Source organism: Leptodactylus fuscus, chromosome 1 (assembly GCF_031893055.1).
Source record: "Leptodactylus fuscus isolate aLepFus1 chromosome 1, aLepFus1.hap2, whole genome shotgun sequence".
In the NCBI taxonomy this organism is placed as follows: domain Eukaryota; kingdom Metazoa; phylum Chordata; class Amphibia; order Anura; family Leptodactylidae; genus Leptodactylus; species Leptodactylus fuscus.
In genome coordinates, this window is record NC_134265.1 from 306607570 (window position 1) to 306629755 (window position 22186).

A 22186-nucleotide genomic window follows, 5' to 3' on the forward strand; every position below is an offset into this window, starting at 1 on the left:
TCCTGTTCCACTATAGCCTGACTATTACATATTACCTTGTATTACGTGGAGACTGACTTATGGTATACAACACTGCATGAATTGAGGAAAGGCAAAGGGTGGAGAACATGCTAAAATGGAAATATGGTCATGTCTCATTTGTGGACACATTTGCAAAACGACTTGACATGAAGTTCAAAAGGGATTTCATGCAGATAAAGCTTAGGATTTGTTAACATCTGAGTCTGGCGCTCGGTCACAGACTGTCATGTTTGATACATAAAATGCAGCGATGCTGTTTTTCTCATTAAATCAACAGGCACTTGCCAGATACTAAAGGAATTGAATAATAGGTCGGTCAATGGAGACAAATCTAGCACGGTGTTGCATCTTTCATCTATAACAGAAACCAAGCACATGTGAACAGAGCCCTAATCGCCATCTAACAAGTCCTACAACTTTCTACCATACTTTATTTCAATTCTCACTGGATGTCTCGACTGTCCGGTAAGAGAAGTTTACGAAAATGTATAGGATAATAACTTCTCATTATGTGGCAGGAGAAAAGTTGAGAATATATAGTATTTATCCTGATGAAGACCAAGCTGCCAATGTTATAAGATTATAGCCAATTGATGAAGTGGAAAAAGTTGCAGAAACCTGAGAGCTGAGTGAAGAACAGCTTGGTGCTTTGGAGAACTGCCAGGATCCTTTAAGATTAACCCCTTCCCGCCGATGGCATTTTTTGATTTTCGTTTTTCACTCCCCTCCTTCTAAACCCCATAACTTTTTTATTTCTCCGCTCCCAGAGTCATATGAGGTCTTAATTTTTGCGGGACAATTTTTTCTTCATAATGCCACCATTAATTATTCTATATAATGTACTGGGAAGCAGGAAAAAAATTCAGAATGGGGTGGATTTGAAGAAAAAATGCATTTCTGTGACTTTCTTACGGGCTTTGGTTTTACGGCGTTCACTGTGCAGCCAAAATAACATGTCCCCTATATTCTGTGTTTCGGTACGGTTCCAGGGATACCAAATTTATATGGTTTTATTTACATTTTGACCCCTAAAAAAAATTCCAAAACGGTGTTAAAAAATTTTTTTTCTAAAAGTCGCCATATTCCGATGGCCGTAACTTTTTTATACATACGTGGTGTACGGGGATGCATAGGGCGTCTTTTTTTGCGGGGCCGGGTGTACTTTTTAGTTCTACCATTTTCGGGAAATGTTATTGCTTTGATCACTTTTTATTCAAATTTTTATCAGAATTAAAACAGTGAAAAAACGGCGGTTTGACACTTTTGACTATTTTTCCTGCTACGGCGTTTACCGAACAGGAAAAATATTTGTATAGATTTGTAGAGCGGGCGATTTCGGACGCGGGGATATCTAACATGTATATGTTTCACAGTTTTTAACTACTTTTATATCTGTTCTAGGGAAAGGGGGGTGATTTGAACTTTTAATACTTTTTATATTTTTTTATATTTTTTTTAACTTTTTTTTTTTATTTTTTTTTTGCATTTATTAGACCCCCAGGGGGTCTGATCACTAATGCAATGCATTACAATGCTAATGCATTGCAATGCATTGCAAAAAAGCATCATCTCTTTTGCAGGCTGTATACACCAGCCTGCAAAAGAGAGAATTTGCAGACCGGCTGGGAGCCTTTAACAAGGCTCCCGGCTGTCATGGCAACGGGGGGTAGGCCCTGGAGCATGCTCCAGGAGCCGGCGATCCCTGCCAAAATGGCGGCGCCCATGCGCCGCCGGGAAAATGGCGCCTCCGGCGCCTTTGACAGCAGCGCCGGAGGGGTTAATGCCTCCGATCGGTCCCCGGACCGATCGGAGGCATTAGAGCCGGTTGTCTACTGCTTAAAGCAGTAGACACCCGGCGGCTATGACGGTCGCCATAGTTACAGACCCGACACGCGCCGTACTATTACGGCGCATGTCGGGAAGGGGTTAATAAAGGACTGATTTTTGTCAAGGGTTGTGGAATACTGAAGTATACAGTACCAACAAAAGAGCTGCTCCTATGGGCAGGTGATTGTCCCTCATCCAGCTTCCCAAAACTGAGATGAGAGGCCTTAAATTGCAATAAAAATGTGAGAGCAGAATTTGCATAAGGCCATGTGTTCCTGTAAAGTTGCATTTTTTTTTGTTGCAGATTTTGCTGCTTTTCAAGTCCAAACCAGGAGTGGATTTAGCAGATATGAGAAGGGCAAGAGCTTTCTTTGTATGTTTTACTCACTTTGAAGCCACTCCTGGCTTTGCATGGAAAAAACGAATCAAAATCTGCAGCAAAATAAAATAAAAATTAGATTTCTGCAATGTGTGGTCCCAGCATAAGGGCTCATGCACACGACAAAGTGTAGTCCTATTCCGATATTATGGAGAAGGATAAGGGACCTTCTCTATATTTATCGGATTGGAATGGTACATCAGAGCCTCGCTCAGACAGCACACTGTTGTGTTACATGGGGGCCATAGCAGCATTGCAAATCCAATTTTTTTTTTTTGGGGGGGGAATTCCACGATGTGGATATTTATCATCTATTCTATGAGATTAGAAGGGACTCAAGTCAATGAGACTACCCTTGCAGTACCTTTTCCATTCACTACACAGTATACATCTGGAGCTATGATGCAACACACATCCAACTCCTGAAGCCCCTGCCAATCTGATATTGAGGAACTATCTTAAGGTCATCAGTCTTAAATGGTCTGTGCCATTAGAGACACTTATCACTTATCTACAGAATAGGAAATTAGGGTCAGATCTCTGGAGTCCGACCACTGACACCCCCAGCAACCAGGAGAACATGGAGGAGGCAACAGTGCACTTGTATGGCCAGATCTTCATTCACTTCAATGGGACTGTTCTCTATATATCAGATGCAGAAGGAACAGCTGACTGGCAGGTGTTCAGTCCTAAGGACAGGTTTTTAGTATTTGCCTAGGAAACCCCTTTAAGGGGTGTTTGTGGGAAGGGAACACATTATATCATGGAAAAACTTCCTCAAGCCTATTGCCCCTGCTCATTTTCTAAAGTGATAACCACACAGAAATTTTCTGCTATTTACTGTAAATCTATTACCATTAATCTGAAACTCCACCAGATGGTTAAAGGTTTTTTATGTCCAGCAGCTTTACACTATATTATATTATACTATTTACTATTACTATTTGCTATATACTATTATACTATATTATAATCCTATTAATATTATAAATGTGAAAGTTTGTGGGTTTGTGTGTTTGGATGTTTGCATTTTTGTTCCTCAATCACAGAAAAACCGCTCCACCGATTTGGCTGAAATTTTCCACAAACATAGTTAATACACCTGATTAAACAATAGGCTACTTTTCGTCACAATAGCGCACATACGTTTGTGCCAGGACCCCCACAAAACCCAAACTCACACCACCATCTCTGCAATCTCACACACTTTGGACCATAGCAAGCCACAAAATTCATATTGCCCTCTACAGCCTAGCCCCTAACCCCACACAATCACATATACATATACTTTACCACTTTGCCCCTCACCTTACCGCTACTCCAGGAGGCTCTCTTTAACGCTCCGGAGCAGCCATGTTTGCCGACCCCCACCGCTCTGACAATCCGCGACACCGCCCACCCATGTCAATACCCCTAGGCGGTCTAATAAATGCAAATAAAAAAGTTTTAAAAAGTAAAAAAAAATATAAAAAAAAAAATAAAAAGGCTTAAAAATTCAAATCACCCCCCTTTCCCTAGAACACATATAAAAGTAGTTAAAAACTGTGAAACACATACATGTTAGGTATCCCTGTGTCCGAAATCGCCCGCTCTACAAAGCTATACAAATATTTTTCCTGTTCGGTAAACGCCGGAAAAATGGTCAAAATTGCCAAACCGCCATTTTTTCACTGTTTTGATTCTGATAAAAATTTGAATAAAAAGTGATCAAAGCAATAACATTTCCCGAAAATGGTAGAACTACAAAGTACACCCGGTCCCGCAAAAAAAGACGCCCTATACATCCCCGTACACGCACGTATAAAAAAGTTACGGCCATCGGAATATGGCGACTTTTCAAAAAATAATTTTTTAACACAGTTTGGGAATTTTTTTAAGGGGTCAAAATGTAAATAAAACCATATAAATTTGGTATCCCCGGAATCGTAACGAAACACAGAATACAGGGGACATGTCATTTTGGTTGCACAGTGAACGCCGTAAAACCAAAGCCCGTAAGAAAGTCGCAGAAATGCATTTTTTCTTCAAATCCACCCCATTCTGAATTTTTTCCCTGCTTCCCAGTACATTATATAGAATAAATAATGGCGGCATCAGGAAGAAAAATTTGTCCCAGGAAAAATTAAGACCTCATATGGCTCTGGGAGCGGAGAAATAAAAAAGTTATGGGGTTTAGAAGGAGGGGAGTCAAAAACGAAAATCAAAAAATGCCATCGGCGGGAAAGGGTTAACTTCAAATACTTCTGTCCCAAAGTCACTATGTAAAGTTTCTCACAACACCGTATATATAGCAGCTCAAAAACAAACTTCAACACAAAAATCTCACGTATTCTCTGAATTACAGAAAAAACAAGATACACAGTTACATTTCATAGCCCATACCTTATACACAGTACGAAAACCTTACCCGCGCCTGTATATACCCACTGCTACCATCACCGCAGACGAAGTCGCGGGTACCAGCTAGTATACTATATGATCTAAAGAGAAGAATGACTTCCCAATAGTGTAGAGATAATGAGTATATAGCACATAGCTTTGTCTTATAGCCCCCTCTAGTGATTAGATGCTGCCAGCACATTGCAATAGACTTGAGCAAGCTCTGTAACCCAACACATTGTTACTTATGTTCCATTTCTGGAACTTCTATACACTCCCTCATTCACATATAGAGCCTTCATAATGTGCTCCCCTGCACACCACAGCAGTCGATGCCCAGTTACATATTAGTCTATGAAGAGGGGAGGTGGGATATAAAAGACACCCTATATAATTGATGCACCTATGCTCCGCTACTCTGTACTCTTACCACCACTATGTTTGTACATAAGAGGCTACTAGTGCACAGAATGAGACAATAAAATCAATTAACCAGCCGCAGAAAAATCCCACTCAACCCCCTCCCTGCTCCACAGAGCTCTATGTGTGAGGCTGAATACAGAGACAACTAACATTCTCAGGCCCGGATAACATCTGCACATGGGTTTGCATTCGGGGGTCAGCTTGGGTAACCTCCAGAATGAAAACCTAATCAATCATCACGAAAAAAAAAAAAAAAAAAAAAAAAAAAAGGAGTTACGTTAGGAAACCCTCGGACCTTATAGACTGTAATGGGTCCAGGTTTCCACATGAAAAATGCAGACAGAAAAGCGGTGCTTGTAGGACTTTTTTTCTCTACATTTTTCATGCAGAGAGGAGAACGGAATCCCCAAACAGGTGTGAACCAGGCCTTAGATTTAAAGCAGGTTTTAGTGCAGTTTTGTTTTTTTCATAAGTGACACTTACAACCAGTAAAATCAGGAACTGCATCGAAAACTGCAACATAACCTTAGATTACTAGAAATCAGCTGGCCATTCACTGCAACACCTGCAATGTAGTAAAGCCATACATGGCAGCCATTCAGATGAATGAATGAACATGTAATACAAAGGCCTGCAACTATCAGTATGACTATATACAAGGAAGGAGGGTTTCCTGGTCAAACGCTACAGATGAATATTCTAAATAAACAGTCGGAATGGGTTAAAAAGTGTTAAGGGGCCGCATTTGCCCTGAAACGCGTAGGATTCTTTCGGACTACTCATGTATCTGTATGGACATTTTTATGAGAATGCAGTTCACCTTTAATAAAAGTTAAGTTTTATATTTTAACTTGAGTGACACGTTGCTGGGAATCCTGCTTTTTTGTCTGCATTCATACACTTCTATCGAGGGAAGCTTCCCGTGCATTACGTGAGCCTCACCGGCATGTCATCTACTTCATACACAGCAAGCTGCCAAAGAGTAAGTGATTTCTATTTTATTTTGATTACTACTTTTGGAACGCATTTCACACTGGGCGGTTTGCTTTTCTGATTATTTAAAAAGGTTTTACCCATAAAAATCAAAAGCTGCATCAAGAACTAAGCCTGTTTTATATGTACACAACCTGTCCATATGCAACCTTATGGCAGTACAAAGACAGGGTTAAGATATCGCATGTGAGTCAAACAGGTCAATCGAATGTACATTCCTAAAAATCTGTTGAAGCCTGAGGTCAAAGATGTTTTTTTGAGTCAAAGCCAGGGATAGATGAAACAGTAATGGGAAATAAGAGAAAGAATTCTACTTCTCCTTCCTGATGGATGTACCCCAGGCTTTGACACAAAAAACTGCAGCAAAACATGAAACCACATCATAGTCTTTCCATTACATATTCTGCCTTCTCTGACACCACAATACTACCTTTGTATTATGCGAAATGTTTAACACATAAAAGCCCTCTAACACAATGACAAGTATTCCTTATAACAGAAACTACTGAAAGCAATCACTAGATGGCAGTATTTGTATAAGCTGCAAATATAAATTCCCCAAAACACAGTGTATAAGTACAATAGAATTACATTAAGGTATATTCACACACAGCAGCTCTGTTGTGGAAAACAAAACAAAACATGTTTTTCACTGCATTTTTTTTTTACAGGTGAAAAAAATTGCTTAAAATGCATTCCACTAGTAGAAAAAATGCAGCATTATGGAAAACCATAGCAAAACCACTCGCGTTATATTTTTCCAGCGTGGTTTAACCTCAACCACCAAACGTGAATATATCCTATGGAAATTAGATTTTCTTACAGACAATGGACAGGTAGGACACATTTAGTACACACAGAGTATGAGTAGGAGGCCAGGGATGCATTACGCTCAGGATTCAGGAGACATGTGAATCTAGCAAACGGTACAGTTTCAGCCCCTATACATTCATGTAACTACCTAGCATCAGGGGCCAACTCTCCACCCTCCTATGCAGACCAGGCAAGCACTATGCTGAAGATGACTGGGCCTGGCGATGGCCACCAGGCACCTGGGAAAGACTACTACCCACTACCACTACTGGAGATAATATATTTTAATATACAGGCATATTTTTTAAAATGCGCACATCGAATTGTATAATGCAGAGTTGAGCAAAAGAAGTTTGTATATAATGCAGAATATACTCAAGGTCACTTGAATCAAACAGTTTTCGCCTTGTAAATCGGTACAGGTTTTTTGTTTTTTTCTATTTCTTTTAAAGAAATCTTTGGGGCTATGAGGGGTTGTCTTTGCTCCAAAGAGGTAAGCCCCCCCCCCAAATCCGGTCCCGAGTTGTGTCGCACTCGCTGCAGCTTGTCTTCTTGGTGCATGTGCAGTGCATGTCACGGAAACCAGGCAAGCATCATGCTGGTACTATACATACACAAGAATGAAGTGGCGAGTGCGACAGAACTCAGGACCAGACGAGATTATGCTTGCACTGGCCGGCCATGTCAAACTGGGAAGAAAGAGAGGGAGCGACAAGAGATGCGGAATCACAGTTTGATTCAGGTGACCATAACCTATCCACTTGCAGGGTTGAGTTGATATGCTGGTTTCTGGTGACAGATTCCTTTTAGTATGTGTAGAACAAATCAGAGTATTTAAGCCTATTATATGTGTTTTGTCTGGATTTTAGAAACTTGACTCCAAACCAGGAAATTGTATTCGGATGCTGCGCCAGTCAGTCATGAATAATTCACAGCGCTGGCATGAATCACTGATATTAATAACTTGCCGCACTCCTGTAGCCTCCAGTATGCAAGTGTATTAAACTAGCTATGAAGGCCTGCTATAGAAAGTAAAAACTATCCTTTTTTGTCCCAAAACATCCTGTCACATGATACAAGAGGAGATCAGGAGTCTTCAATCACTAACCACAGCTTTTCATGAATCTCCCCAGGATCTGACTATTGCTCTGCCAGTATTACAACCAGATGGAAGTGGTCCAGCCTTTCTATATAGCAAAGGGAAAGACGACCGCATAATTAAATGGGGAATTTTCAATTAAAAAAAAGCTCAATGCCATCCTATACCATTTCTGATGATGGGACCATATAATAACTTTACATCAGTGTGTGCAGTCCAAGTGTAACCATCTGCCAACACCATACCATCATACCTTTCTACTGCTAAACTGCAAGTTATTGTGAAGTGCTCTGGATTAGAGTTGAGCGAACGCCATTCGATCAAATAGGTATTCGAACGAATATCAGGTCGTTCGAGGTATTCGATTACAATCGAGTACCACGAGGCAAACGCACTAAAAATTTGAAGCCCCTTCTACCTTCCCAGGAACTTTTTTTACACCAATAACTGCGCAGGGGAGGTGGGACCGGAACTACGACAACGGAGGCATTGAAAAAAAAAAAAAAAATCGTAAAAAGTAATTGGCTGGCTAATTCAGGTGACCTCCAATTTATATGAATGGTGGATTTAAGATCCAGGTCATATGAGACTGAACTATGTGACTAGATGTACTGGTAGGGTTAGCTAGGGATTACCTTTATTTAGGTGGGAATGTTACTCAAACAGCTCTTTGGGGCTCTGAGATGTAGCAGAGCCGAGTGTGCGCTGAGCTCTGCTACACCAGAGATGTAGCACAGATGGGTGTGCACTGAGCTTTTCTACACCAGAGATGTAGCAGAGCTGAGTGCCGGAGGAGGCAGAGTCTAAGATTGGTCCACAGCAGTCTCCATTGTGGTCTGATCTTAGATGTAGCAGTGTTGAGCGCACAGCTCTGCTACCCCTGAGATGTAGCAGAGCTGAGTGTGCGCTGAGCTCTGCTACACCAGAGATGTAGCAGAGCTGAGTGTGTGGTGAGCTCTGCTACACCCGAGATGTAGCAGAGCTGTGCGCTCAACACTGCTAAATCTGAGATCGGACCACAATGGAGACTGCTGTGGACCGATCTTAGACTCCGCCTATTCCAGCAGAACCAGCGTTGATTGGTCGAATGCTGTACTCTGTATGGCATTCGGCCAATCAACGCTGGTCAATGCATTCCTATGGGAAAAAGTCAGCTCCATTATATCGCAAGCCGACAGGGATCCCGGCGAGATAGTGGTATAATACAGGTACTTGGGCGTGTTAGATGCCCCCAGGCATGCTTCCCCTGCTGTCCCAGTTGCATTCCAGAGGTGTTGTCCTCATTTCCTGGGGTGTCATAGTGGACTTGGTGACCCTCCTGAGTTGAAGTGTGGCTTCCCCTGAAACGAAGCATTTTTCCCCATAGACTATAATGAAGTTCGACATTTGTTTGAATAGTCGAATATTGAGGGGTTATTCGAAACGAATCTCAAATATTTCACTGTTCGCTCATCTCTGCTCAGGATCTAAATATATCAGTGACATGGTATCGCTACTATTAACAAAAGCTTATTTTAAGACATCAAAAACTGGATAGAAGGAGTGAGTGAATATCTAGAGTTTAAATTATAAGATAAGATAATCCTTTAATAGTCCCACAATGGGGAAATTTCAGTGATACAGTTTCATAGATGGTACAGTAGTATATAACAAGAGAGAAAAACACATACAAGCACATGGCAGATAGAGAAATCCTAGGAATCATAGTAACTAAAAGGAAAGAAACACAGACACACTGCAGGATCATTGAGTTCTCTTTGTGAAGTGATGTTAATAATACAGCCCGACCGTGGTTGGAGGACACGAGGAGGGGGGTCACAGCATGTAGATATAACAGGCAAAAAAACAGAGGTGGGGGACATATGCAGCTATCATGATAACATGTGGCAGTTCCTTTGGTAGGTGGTGAGATCTCATGCTCACAGCTGATAGTTAAAAAGACGATATAGAGATAGTTTGAAGTCCGACCTATTTAATAGGTAGGTGGTTTTTATATGTAGAGCCAAACAAGATGGGAAACTTTTTTTTTTTGAAAGGCACTATTATGGCAGAATACCAGCTCTCTGGCCCAGTGTACAATAGTTTGGAAATGTGGTATGTAGCCATAATCGTCCTAGTCACTATTTTTGTACCTCAGTCAGACAAATTTACTATAAACAGTTGTCAGAAAACTTGCATAAGAGATAAAAGATAAAAATGTAAAAAAAATTTGATGTTAGTGCAGTTAGCACCAGCAAGGGAATGAATTAAGACTGGTGTACAGAATGCCAGTCTTAATAAATTCATCCAATATATTACAATGTTGCTGATGTCCAAAAACACCCTACAGCCTAGAGTCTGATTTTCAGCACATGGGATTTTTCTGTACTACTTTAACATAATTCTCACCATTCAGTTTGCCAGAATAACGCTGATATAATTTAGTTATGAATAATTTCAATGTGACACTATTGTATAGACAGACAAGCCTTTACTTTTTGGGTTACATAAGCACTAACTAAACTCCTACTTCTGAGACTCTGTCTGGCACCGCTCCCTGGATCAGCCTAAATCATCAAACATGTACAAATATTGTTCCAATATTCATCGACAAGTCTGTTCATGAAGTATATAAAGACATTATAGGGCCATGCCACAAACATAATACAGACATTAACATTAAGAAAGCAACAGTAATAATCATTAAGTAACAATTCTAATATTCCAAACCCTGTAAGTCCCATCAGGAATTTACTAAAGTATTAAGCACATGGCAACAATGGCACAATAGAAGTATGGAACACTGACATAAGATAGAATAATAAAACATGTGAAAGCAGAGACTTCAGTAGAGGATGGAGGATACAGTCTGAGCCATCTATGTTTCTCTTTAACATCTCTAGACCCAACTGTGAAGCACCAAATGTGAAACGTGTCTTAATCAAAACTTACCAAGGCTCTTTCCAACACCCGGCTGCAGGTTTCCCCTCGGAGGAGAAGTCACTCTGACATTGATTACATTTTTTGTCAGACTTGCCCGTCTTACTTCAGTGGAATGGAGTCTTGCTTTGGCCGTGGACACTTGAGCAGTTGTGTTTTTCAGACAGGACAACAACTCCTTAGGTAAATTCTTGCTTGGGGTGGTTATCCTTGGAGAAAATGGCTGTAAAAAATAAATAAATAAATAAAAAATGTTTTTAATTGACTGCTGTGCAAAAATACAAGATTAATGGAAAACTATCAGCAGCAGCTAAAGGCGTTGAATGAAATGACATACATGGACACTCCCCTCCAGAAACTGTGCCACTAAGGTGCTATAACAGACCAAAGTCATGGTGAGGTTTCTAGACTTTGGCACTCATGTTTTTCCAGTCTCATAAAAATCCAATAAAGAGATATTTAAGTTACCTTTAAAGCCCATAAAAAGTTGCAATTTGACCAGTAAGGTCTTCTGCAAGACATCAGTATGTACATACTAGCCAATAATAGGCACCTTTTGGGCCTTCACACCAGATGTGGCCTTATGTAGTTAACACCCCAACTAGTGAAGAATTGATCATACATAACATATAGTTCCTTCCTTGGTGTTAAGAAGTATGGAACGCACTAAAACAACAAACGTATACCTCACAGTACCCATCTACCCAAACAGTGGAAATAAAAAAATTCATTATTAACATCTTGAGGGAAGATTTTAAAACTCTGATTTACTGCAGCAGTCATTGCTATAATTTAATCCTTATACATCAAACATGACACAAGGTTTCATAAATTTAGCTCATCTCCAAGTCTAACATTTCTGTGCTGAGATTCTAGTCTTTCTATGCCATCTTCTCCTGGAGTGACTATCACCACTTTTGTGACTAGTCGCATGTGACTAATCTGGCATATGATACATCAGCCTCAGACTATCCACACCCACTAGTAAGTAGTAAATCGTAAAAACTTATGTTTACTCTACAAGCAAATTTTTAACATGAGAATTCTGTCATCCATGGTTTGATGAATTCCCTCTATTGTGTCACAGTTGGCTCCAACGGTGCATAAGCGATGGATAGCACGCCCTGTGTGACCACACAAGTTGTACAACCACAAGGACATCCCTGGCAACTTCTTGAGTGCTTTACAAAGCACAATAAGGGCTAACCAATGTCTGTTCCAGAAATAATGTGTGGTACACTGTAGATGAACAAAATCCTAACAAACTATATTGGGAGGACGTCCTGCCCATACACAAGGTGAAATATATTGTAAACTTAAACTGTTAAACATATTCCAAGGATAAATGGATAAAAAACAGTTGACAATTCTACAAAAATATTCAAGAGCTTCGCTGTCTGCCAGCGCTTCAGTTGAAGGACCTGTGAGAACACTCAAAATGTCAAGTGGCTGATAACAGATCTCAGCAGCTAATATTACACCAACCAGAAAGATAACACATTCGTCTCAAACATCTCACTAGTTTAACAAGCCATCGTAAAAGGATCAACCAGACTCATCCGTGATTAATGGGTTAATATTACGGTAATAAAAACTTCACCAAAAGTAAACATTTTTTTAAAATGGCATGTCAAAAAAATAAAATAATCATGAGCAGTGCTAGACCTCACATATATCTATTACTACTGGTGCCTACTGCCATGAGGGACATTAACCTCATCTGTCTCCTGTCAGCCAAATAAATGATCTACCGAGGCATACAGATGCTAGCCCGCCATCATGTACAGCAGCAGTGCTATAGATGAGATTTAAAAAGAACTGACACTCAATGAACCTCAGTTAATTGGGTTCTTCAGGGTCTGTATGACAACGCTGTGGTAGCGGTCCATCTATGCGTTTTAGTGGTCCTCCAACAGTCCATAACGGATAGGCAGAGGTTAGTTTGAACCTAGCACAAGGTTTGGTATTAAAGGGGCTCTATCATTGGGAAAAATGATTTTTAGATAAGCACATACATGTATAGCTTTTAGAAAGGCTATTCCACACCTACCTTTAGTATGTAAATTGCTTCAGTAGATTTTGATTAAGTTCGATTTTATTCATATGCTAATTAGCCTTCCCCTTGCACCGGAAGTGTCTGTGTGCACCCTGTATTCTCTATGTGTATGTACAGCAGAGGCTGCTGAGATGACGACTTGTTTCTGCTGTGCATACACAGACCAGACCGTGCACAGACACTTCTGGTGCACGGTCTAAGCTCATTAGCATATGAATAAAAACAGACTTAATCAAAATCTACTGAGGCAATCTACACACAAAAGGTAGGTGTGAAATAGTATTTATAAAGGCTATGCAAGGATGTGCTTATCTAAAATGACATTTCCCAATGATAGAGCCCCTTTAAGTTAAATAGACTATGTGACAAAACATTTATCATCTATAGGATTGAGGATAAAATTTCTGGACAGTGGGGCTCTGACCACTGAGACACCCACCAATTCTGAGAATGGGGGTGCGTTATACCCACAGTGAATGCACCAAGGAGAAAAAGCAGCCATAACCCTTGGTTGGACATGGTTGCAGCACCATTCAGCGAATACAGCATTTGGCTATCTTTGGTGCCTCAGTGAGGCAAATGATGCAGTGGCATGTCTGCTTTCACAAGGGGGGCCAATTCTCAGAATCAAGTAGGGGTCAAGTCTCCGCAGTCTGATCCCCCAAACACACACTAATTTAAACTCTAAGTTATGGACAGAGGATAAATGCATTTTATTGGATAACCCTTTAGAAGCCTGCAGTGCTCACCTAAATGGTGCCATCTCTGAAAACATCTAATCAATAGAGGGCTTGGGGGTGTCAGACCCGCATCAATTAGTTATTGATGGCTTATCTTGAAGATAAGTCACCATTATGTAAATCCCAGGAAACCCCAAGTGTACTGTACTATGACAGTATACATAGTTGCTTAAGAAGTTGGAAATTATTAAAACTGTATAATTTATTGCTTAAGTAGAGACCTCCAAAAACCAGACGTAATCAGCACTATACTCTGTATATAAGCAAAATTGTAACTTCGTGAGTGCAGTGAGTAATACCAATAAAAACGCTATGTTCCCAAAGACACAACACTCCCACATCTAACTGGCAATGGTATAAATGGCGCCCTTGTCATGAAAGTGTACGGCGCTCATTATCCTTTCAAGACAACAACCACAAATTCTTTCAGATAATGGATGTATAACCACGTTCTTGGAAGACGATCTAAGATAAAGGTGAATTTATACAACAAAGAACAATTAAGGAACCATTAAGGATCGGTAGGTTGAAATAGAGTTTGTCAGATTCAGCCATGGTGTCTATACAAGATTGTTACTCTTCGGTGATGGGCACTCCAGATGTGGAGGGAAAAAAAATATATAGAATTTTTGCACTTGTGCAATTTCTGGTCAAAACGTAAAGAGATTACATATAGTCAAATGAGCTGACCCCCTCCAATCACATCAGCATAGCAACTCTAATGGCCATGTATCAATGTAAGGTACAACAGGTCAGCTACAACCATTTTATAAAAGGTACATGGACTGACTTCATTGAACACCACTGATCTTTACATTCTGCTGCAATTGGTCAGGAGCAATGTACACAACTGATGGACTCCACTAAGCAAGGCTCACTGGAATGAATAAAAATCACATTACAAGAGAAGTGATATATGTCTTATGTATCAACAAATATAGCATTAAATGGGCTCTCAAAACCTCAAAATTACTTTTAGGCTAAGGATACATGTGGCGAAACAGCTTTAAAAAAAATAAAAAATTTTAAAAAATGCTGCAGAAAAACAGCAAAATCACTTGTGTTTTTTTTTTTTACTGTGGCAGTTTTCACTTCCTCCCACCCTATATATAAATCTATAGCAAAACACAGTTTTCCCTCTGCTGCATTTCTGCAACATATGGTCTTAGCCTTTCTGTAGGCCCTAAAATATTTAGTTGTTCAAATTTCTTATGAATTTTCTTCCCAAATGGATTTAATTTAGATTAGATTATACTGTAGTAGCGCACTGCTTGAAATACAATACCATATTATAATATAGATCCAGGCAAGAGCCTCCCATGGTAAATCCAATCTCCTGGCAGATGAAGGCAACCGAGGTGTCCTCAAAACACCTGATCTGCACTGAGGAGTGTGAAACCGTACATTAGAGAAATATGCAATATGAAGTCAGTAATGAGATCACTTATTGCCAGGGCCGTTAATCCATAGATTTGTACTGCATGAGCCCAAGTGCTGTTCACGTCTGGCAGCATACTACAGGAATGTAGAGGTAAGTGGGTTTTTTTTAGTTAATTGCTCGCATAGAGGATTAAGTCAGCCTTCTCCTATTTCTTTCAATCAAACTCTCCCAGTTTTTACATAAAGACAATCCTATTTTCTGCTCTCTGATTTTGACCTCTCCAACAGAACAGAACATACAGGGTGTCTCCAGATTAATGCAACAAGCCGCCCCAGGTAGAATAATTGGTAACTAAAACAATCTGGATGATTATGTAACACTATAGGCAGTAATCTTATTAGTCACAGTGATTCAATTTGGTCACAAAAAAATTCTTAATATAAAAAGCAAATCCTTGGTAAATATACTTGTATGCTCCAAACTGTATACAAATTGTATGCCGTTTTGACTGTCAGCAGAAAGCAAGACTTTTCTGACAGGTCCATTTATCAGCAGGAACTAGCGATGAGGTCGAAAACATATTGCATGCTCGGGCTAACCTTTACCAGTGGCACAGATCTACAATTGTTGCATGTATAAACATGGCCCTGTACAGCCATTTATCAATCATTTTTATGAACTTATATTAAAGGTGTTGTCCCATCACAAGGATCCTATCTATACTGCTTGTTAATGTGGATGAAAGACTTTTCCTAAATACACTGCTTCAGCAAAACTGCTTTGTTTGTCCACTATCTTAAACTTATTCAATTCATTGTTGACACAGCCCTTGACTTATCTGCTCAAAAGTCAAGTGATGTATCTGCCTGCTCTCAGGGGGGTGGGAGGAGGGGCTAAGTGCACGGGAGCGAGCCTGTGTTTCAAGCTATTCCTATGTCTGCACCACGTGACCTAGCTCCCTGCTCTCAGAGGAGAGGAGCTGCTTTCATTTCTGAACTCGTCTTCTGTTCTTCCAGTTATCCAGCTAGCTAATTCAATTGTGTTCATTATGGCAGAGACAGGCAGTCTCTGTATGTAACACAATATGGAGTTGCTCCTGCCTGCACTTCATAGTCCAAGATTGTGCATATAGTGTTGTTTGAGGACCTTTGACGACATCACAGGCCCTTCAGCCGCCCCATAGGATCACGCTATACAGTGGGCAGAGCTACACACTAATTTGGGGGCGTAGCTAAGCAGCAGGTTGCATGTGAAACCCCGCCCACCAAATGATGCAAGAAAGCAGGAAGAAAGAAGATTTTACAGCAGTGAAAACTGGTGAGTATGCGACGTGGGAATACCCCTTTAAGTATATACTTGTAAAACTGCAGATTTTCTTTAAAATAAATTCCCTTATACAACCCTGCAGAGAACAGGGCTGTGGAGCCAGACCTGGAACCTGTTTTGGGTGGAGTAGGAGGAAGAAAAAAAAAAAAAAAAAGTTACCAACTCCGACTTCAAAGTAAAAAAAATATTAATCACTATATGATTGTTATTGTATAATGAATTAGATGCATAGCTTGATTAACTATCACTAGCTTTTCCCTAAATTGGTGGAGCTGTACGACTTTTGTCTGACTACGGCAGTCAGCCATTTATGAAGGAATTAGAATCAGGCAAAGTTTTTTTTCTTAGGGTGCAGGAAGCCCATCTCTATATATATATATATATATATATATATATATATATATATATATATATATATATATATATATATATATATATATAAAAAGGCTTTCGGTCTCTGCTCAAACTAATAAAGAGGTATTTAAAAAAAAAAAATAAGTCACACAATAGTCTTTAGTCTTTGACAGAGAGGCTACCGGAGTCACATGTAAAGTCACAGAGTAAAATGTCATTTCAATACGTAAAATAGATCTAAAAAGGCTAATTTCACCTTTTCGCCCACATCAGTAAATCTGCTACTCTTACATGGTATACTACACACATGTAAGGGTATTTTTTACAAATGACCATGTCATTGTCATGCAAACAATAGATATAGCCAAATCTGAGACTTAGGCAAATGCCCCATTGGATGATACGCAGCGCTAAAGCGCCGCAGTTCTTCCCACAGCGCTTTGAACAGAAAGTTTACAAAGTTTTCCTCTGTGGACTTTCTGTTACCATTATATCTACGGTAAAGCTGCTGGCTTTTTCGTAGATATAATTGACATGCTGCGATTTCCAAAACCGCACCGGTTTTGGAAATCAAAGTTTGTCCGTGCTGCGGTTTGAAAGGCAAAGTGGGCATGGGATTCGCATGAATCCCATCCACTTTACAGATACTGCAAAACACCGTGGGCAAATTGCTGTGTTTTTGGCCCGTGGGGCCAAGCCTTACTTGATCCAAAGGGAGTCTGTCAGTAGGAAAATCTTACAGTAATCCCAGTACTTTGTAATGCTCTTTACACATTTTCCAAACATACCTTTGTTATTCAGGATTGTAGCACCCTTACTGAGAAAATTGTAATTGCTGTTTATCACCTCCACTAATTGGCGCCCAACTCAACCTTCTATCTTTTGACATTTATCCCCCGGGAAGGCAGGGTGGCAGATAGGGGAGGTAGGTCTAAATTTCTTGATAATGGAGCTTCAATGCTGAATAACAAAAGGTATATTTGACTAGTATGTAAAAAGCCCTAGAAGGTTCTGTCACTACATTGAATAAGCTCTTCCTCCGACAGACTCCCTTTAAAACAAAATAAAAATCTAAGCAAGTACAACATTTCACATTCACGTCAATCATTTACAGAAGATTCCAGTGAAGTCAGAAGCAGTACTGTTAAGGTCACCACACACAGACTTTAGTCTTGGCCATTTCATCTGAAGATATCGCAATGACTGTTCAGGATGACAATCAACTTTTCTTTTTTTTTTTTTAAATTCAAACAAAATTGGAAATCCTCCGCGATTGGAGTTTGCAATGACCACACAAACTGATCAGGATGTTTAGTTGTTTTCGTTAATGGTGGGATCATTCATACAAACAATCCTGCCATCAAATAGTGGTCATGTTATATCCAATGTACAAGCCTAGCCTTGGAGTCAAAACCATGCAGTGGTCAGTCAATGGCATATTAACTATAACAAATGGTTTATTTTTCTTGGCAAATATAGCCAGGTTCACACATCAGTTGTGTCCAGTTTTTGTTATATCTAAGCTACATTTTATTCCTTTGTACCATTACAGCCAGCTAGAGAGATGTCCAGTGTAGGGTGATCTATAGTGTCCTAACCTATGCGCCAAATGCCAAACCTGCTCCCATAGGAAAGCATTAGAGGTCTACGTTAACATTCTTTGTCCTTGGTTCACACCGGCGCTGGCTCTCCTTACAGAAATTCTGTTCCTCTCTCCACTTGAAAAATGAAAAGAGAAAAGCGCTGCAAGCATCTTTCCATATTTTTCGCCCTTTTGGTCAGAAACCACGCGGACCCCATTATAGTTTATGTGGGAAGCAGGTTACCGCTTTTAAGAAAATTAGGTTTCCGTTTGGGGGGTCTCCAAGCAGACCCTTTGAATGGTAACCCGAATGCAGATGTGAACCTTACACTACAGGCCAAGACCACTCCTAGATCAACAAGCAGGAATGTCATTTATCACTGCTCTAGGCGAAATCTCACCTTGACTGCTCTTTATAGTAGATTATGTAGTACATTTTAATACCAGCGTTACACCCATTCCACGTTACCTGCGTCTGTCCAAGTACAAAGCAGAAGAATTTCACACTAGGACAATTGTGTTTGGAAATTGTATATCACAAAAAATATTAATGGAGTACAGTGAGATAACTGTATAAATTAATAGTGTTACGATATCTAAGGTCAAGTCTTCTGACTATGCCCATAACATCAGTTATAGATGCCCAGTAACCAGGTCACAACGCTCCTCAAGCCCACTTCAGATACAGGCGCACCTTTTCATTTTATTATAATAGTAAACTGCACCCTGATAAGGGCTCCTGGCACAAATTCACCAACCACCTTTAACAAACATGACCCTTTCTAAATAGATCCTATTTTATACTACATTAGTAAGATAAGCAATACTTTCCTTCAGCCGGATATAGATAGTAGACAAAGACCCGCCAAAAAAAAAAAGTTTTTATGTTTTATAACATAGGTAACCAATACAGTTGCCAATCACATGAGAATAAACCAGTTAACATTGTGTAGGTTCACACTGCTTTGGTGAAGCTTAAAATGCAGTCTCAAAAAGAGGGTACCTAAGGGTTTGTTTGTTTTTTCAAATCTCATTGAATATAAAAAAACAAAAACAAAAAATGCAGGTATAAATAAATACTTTAAAGGTGTGGGGAAGGTTAGCTTGGTAGTAGCAATAGTGAAGACCCAACCAGTCAGAGACAGGGACACAAAATCTGTAACAAACTGGTTTATTTAGAAAAAAAACAGGAAAATAAACTTTGACTTTAGGCACAAAAACGAGCAAAATAAATACAGCCTTAACTTCAGGCAAAAGAATGTAAAAAAAAAAAAAAAAGAAAAAAGCCTGCTCGTCTGAGCACTAACTAAACAATAAAATATGCCTGTGTGTGGCTTTCTACCAACCGCACAGGTAAATAAACACAATATAGTCTCATCAGACTGTGTGTCAGGACAGACCCAGCCACCTCCTCTCACTCCCGAGATCTGCACTAAAGTAAGGACTCTGTATCCTTTTTTGGCCCAGTAACTAGCCTAAGATCCTCACCTGGGCTGAAGCCTACTCAAGACCTGCACTGGACCACACGTAAATCAGAAACCTGGGACTGAAGCATATGGCTCTGTGCCCTATATTGTGGCCAGGTACCAGAACTACAGCTCTGCTCCTACTGACTTCAGAGGGATCAGAGCCGCAATTACAGTGCTGAGCTGTAGTACAGGTGCTATACAGAGCACAAAGCCAACTGCTTCCGGCTCCATGCACTGTATGGTACCAAGACCAGGGGCCACACTGAACAGCAAATGCGTGTAGGGGCAGCTACCTTCCCACTACCAGCAAGATATTTATGATCTATCCCCAAGGACTGGCCATAAATTTAAAAAATAAAATAAAATCTTGCACAACCCCTTTAAGATGGCCCATAAACATTAGCAAATTATTGGCTGAACCAGCTGACTCCCGGATAAACAACTGATTGTGTACAGGAGCCCCCCCTTCCTTCCCAGATTATCCCCTTATGGTAGCACTCTGAGTAGATAAAGATCAGGCAAGGCTACATGGAAAGGTGCTCTTGTCTAAATGTTTCTGTAGTATACGTTTTGAGCAGCCATTATCTTATGGCTGGACACATACCAGAAGTCAACGGGGTAGCTTTATTAAGACTGGCGTATTGAAGGCCACTCTTCATATTCCTGGCAGAAGAGTTGCCTCTTATGAGTAGGCGTGCCCATCTTCATAAATGCTGCAGCACCTCAGATATGCCGGACCTATGCTGGAATATACACCAGTTTGTTGCTGGCATAGATTATGGTGATCATTAGTAAACTAGCAATAGCGCAGGTACCACACTTTCACTTTCAAGAAACTGATGACGCAGGTCCAGAAACACCAAGCACTTCAATTACTGTCACAACTGGCATGCATACATGAGGTATATGTAAAACTAATGATACATTTGCCTCATTGCATCATTTAATCCTTAATTTTGAGGCTGGAGGTTGCGATTATCTGGCTACTAATATTATACTTGCTCCTAAATGCAATGCATATGTGCAAGCTCAGCATTAGCCAGGGCATATTTATGTAATGCCCTGTGATTGGTTACATTGGGCAACAAGGGCAGTTTGTTTTTTTGTTTATTTAAAGGGATTCTATCATTAAATTGCTATTTTTTCTCACTAACACGTAGGAATAGCCTTAAGAAAGGCTATTCTTCTCCTACCTTTAGATGTCTTCTCCGCGCCGCCACAAAAAAATGACCGCGGACATTTACAGTTGGCTCTGCCGGAGGCTTGATGGCAGAGCTGACTGCACATGCGTAGAAGTTTGAAGCTAGTGCCAGAAGACGACTCAGGGAGAGGCCGTTCCAGACTAAAATGGAGGCGGCGCTGGAGAGTTCTCTCGCAGCATTGGGGACGCCCCGAGTGCTGTTTGAGCGCTGCGGACTGCCAGCAGTGCTGCGAGAGAACTCATTTACACACCGAAGAAAACCCAGAACGGCGGCGCAGAGAAGACATCTAAAGCTAGAAGAAGAATAGCCTTTCTTAAGGCTATTCCTACGCTACTGAGAAAAAACAATAGCAATTTAATGACAGAATCCCTTTAAAGACAATTTCCTATATCCCCCACAGCGCGGCTAGACACAGCCAAATTCACATCAAAGGGTATAATTTAACATTGGGAGGAAAGTCATTACTAAGCCAAAAACTTAAAACTGGCAGAGGCCAAAACCAGGCCCATCTGACAACACAAAGTATAGGAAAAACAGTCAACTGTAGCTGTCGTGAACCACAACTCACATTGAGCAGTCAGAATTAATGGGTTTGATTCAATGATATTTAAGCCTATTTAGACCAGACAATTTAGCTAGTTTTAGTATGGCTTAATTTAATGATCTATTAATTTTACAAGCATTTCCCTCAAATAATGATTTTTAAGTGTCACTGGATGGCAGGTGCAGTTGAGTTAGATCCAGCGAGTATCTTTTGCAGCAATCACATGAGTTGTCACGTGACTCCTGGGACCCATTAATGCATCCCATAAAAAAGTGCTCATAAAAGTTAAAATTGCCTCCATCTTAACTCTGACCATCAGGCCGGCTGCAGACCTTCACATGCATGGTTACTCACGCAGACACTTAAACCCATACCAATGTAAGTTTATGGTGCAGGATAAATGAACTGGAACACAGGTCTGTAAACTGTGCAAAAATACAGACAAAACTGTATCACGTCTTTAGCTCTGTCTACATAGATGCATATAAGGACTGGGTCATATTTGGTACTAACAAGTATTTACATAATAAATCCATCCACACCTCGCTCCATTCTCATGATGGAATTACAAGGATCAGCCTTTGACCTGCCAAGCTTTGTGTTTGCATAGAAAGCAATTCTTGTAGCCTAGAGGGATAGAATATAAGCATAGGGATAACCAAGGACTACTTCATTGACT

The 22186-nt window shown here is 40.3% G+C and overlaps 1 protein-coding gene across 4 annotated transcripts in view; it reads right to left on the reverse strand.

The window, feature by feature from the left end:
- MTUS1 (microtubule associated scaffold protein 1) overlaps nt 1-22186 on the reverse strand; it is a 156493-nt gene that overhangs the window by 92445 nt on the left and 41862 nt on the right. For all 4 annotated transcript variants that reach the window (XM_075258774.1, XM_075258773.1, XM_075258775.1 and 1 more), the window contains exon 3: nt 10866-11076. In XM_075258774.1, the coding sequence (XP_075114875.1) occupies nt 10866-11076 (211 nt within the window). The remainder of the gene's footprint in view (nt 1-10865; nt 11077-22186) is intronic.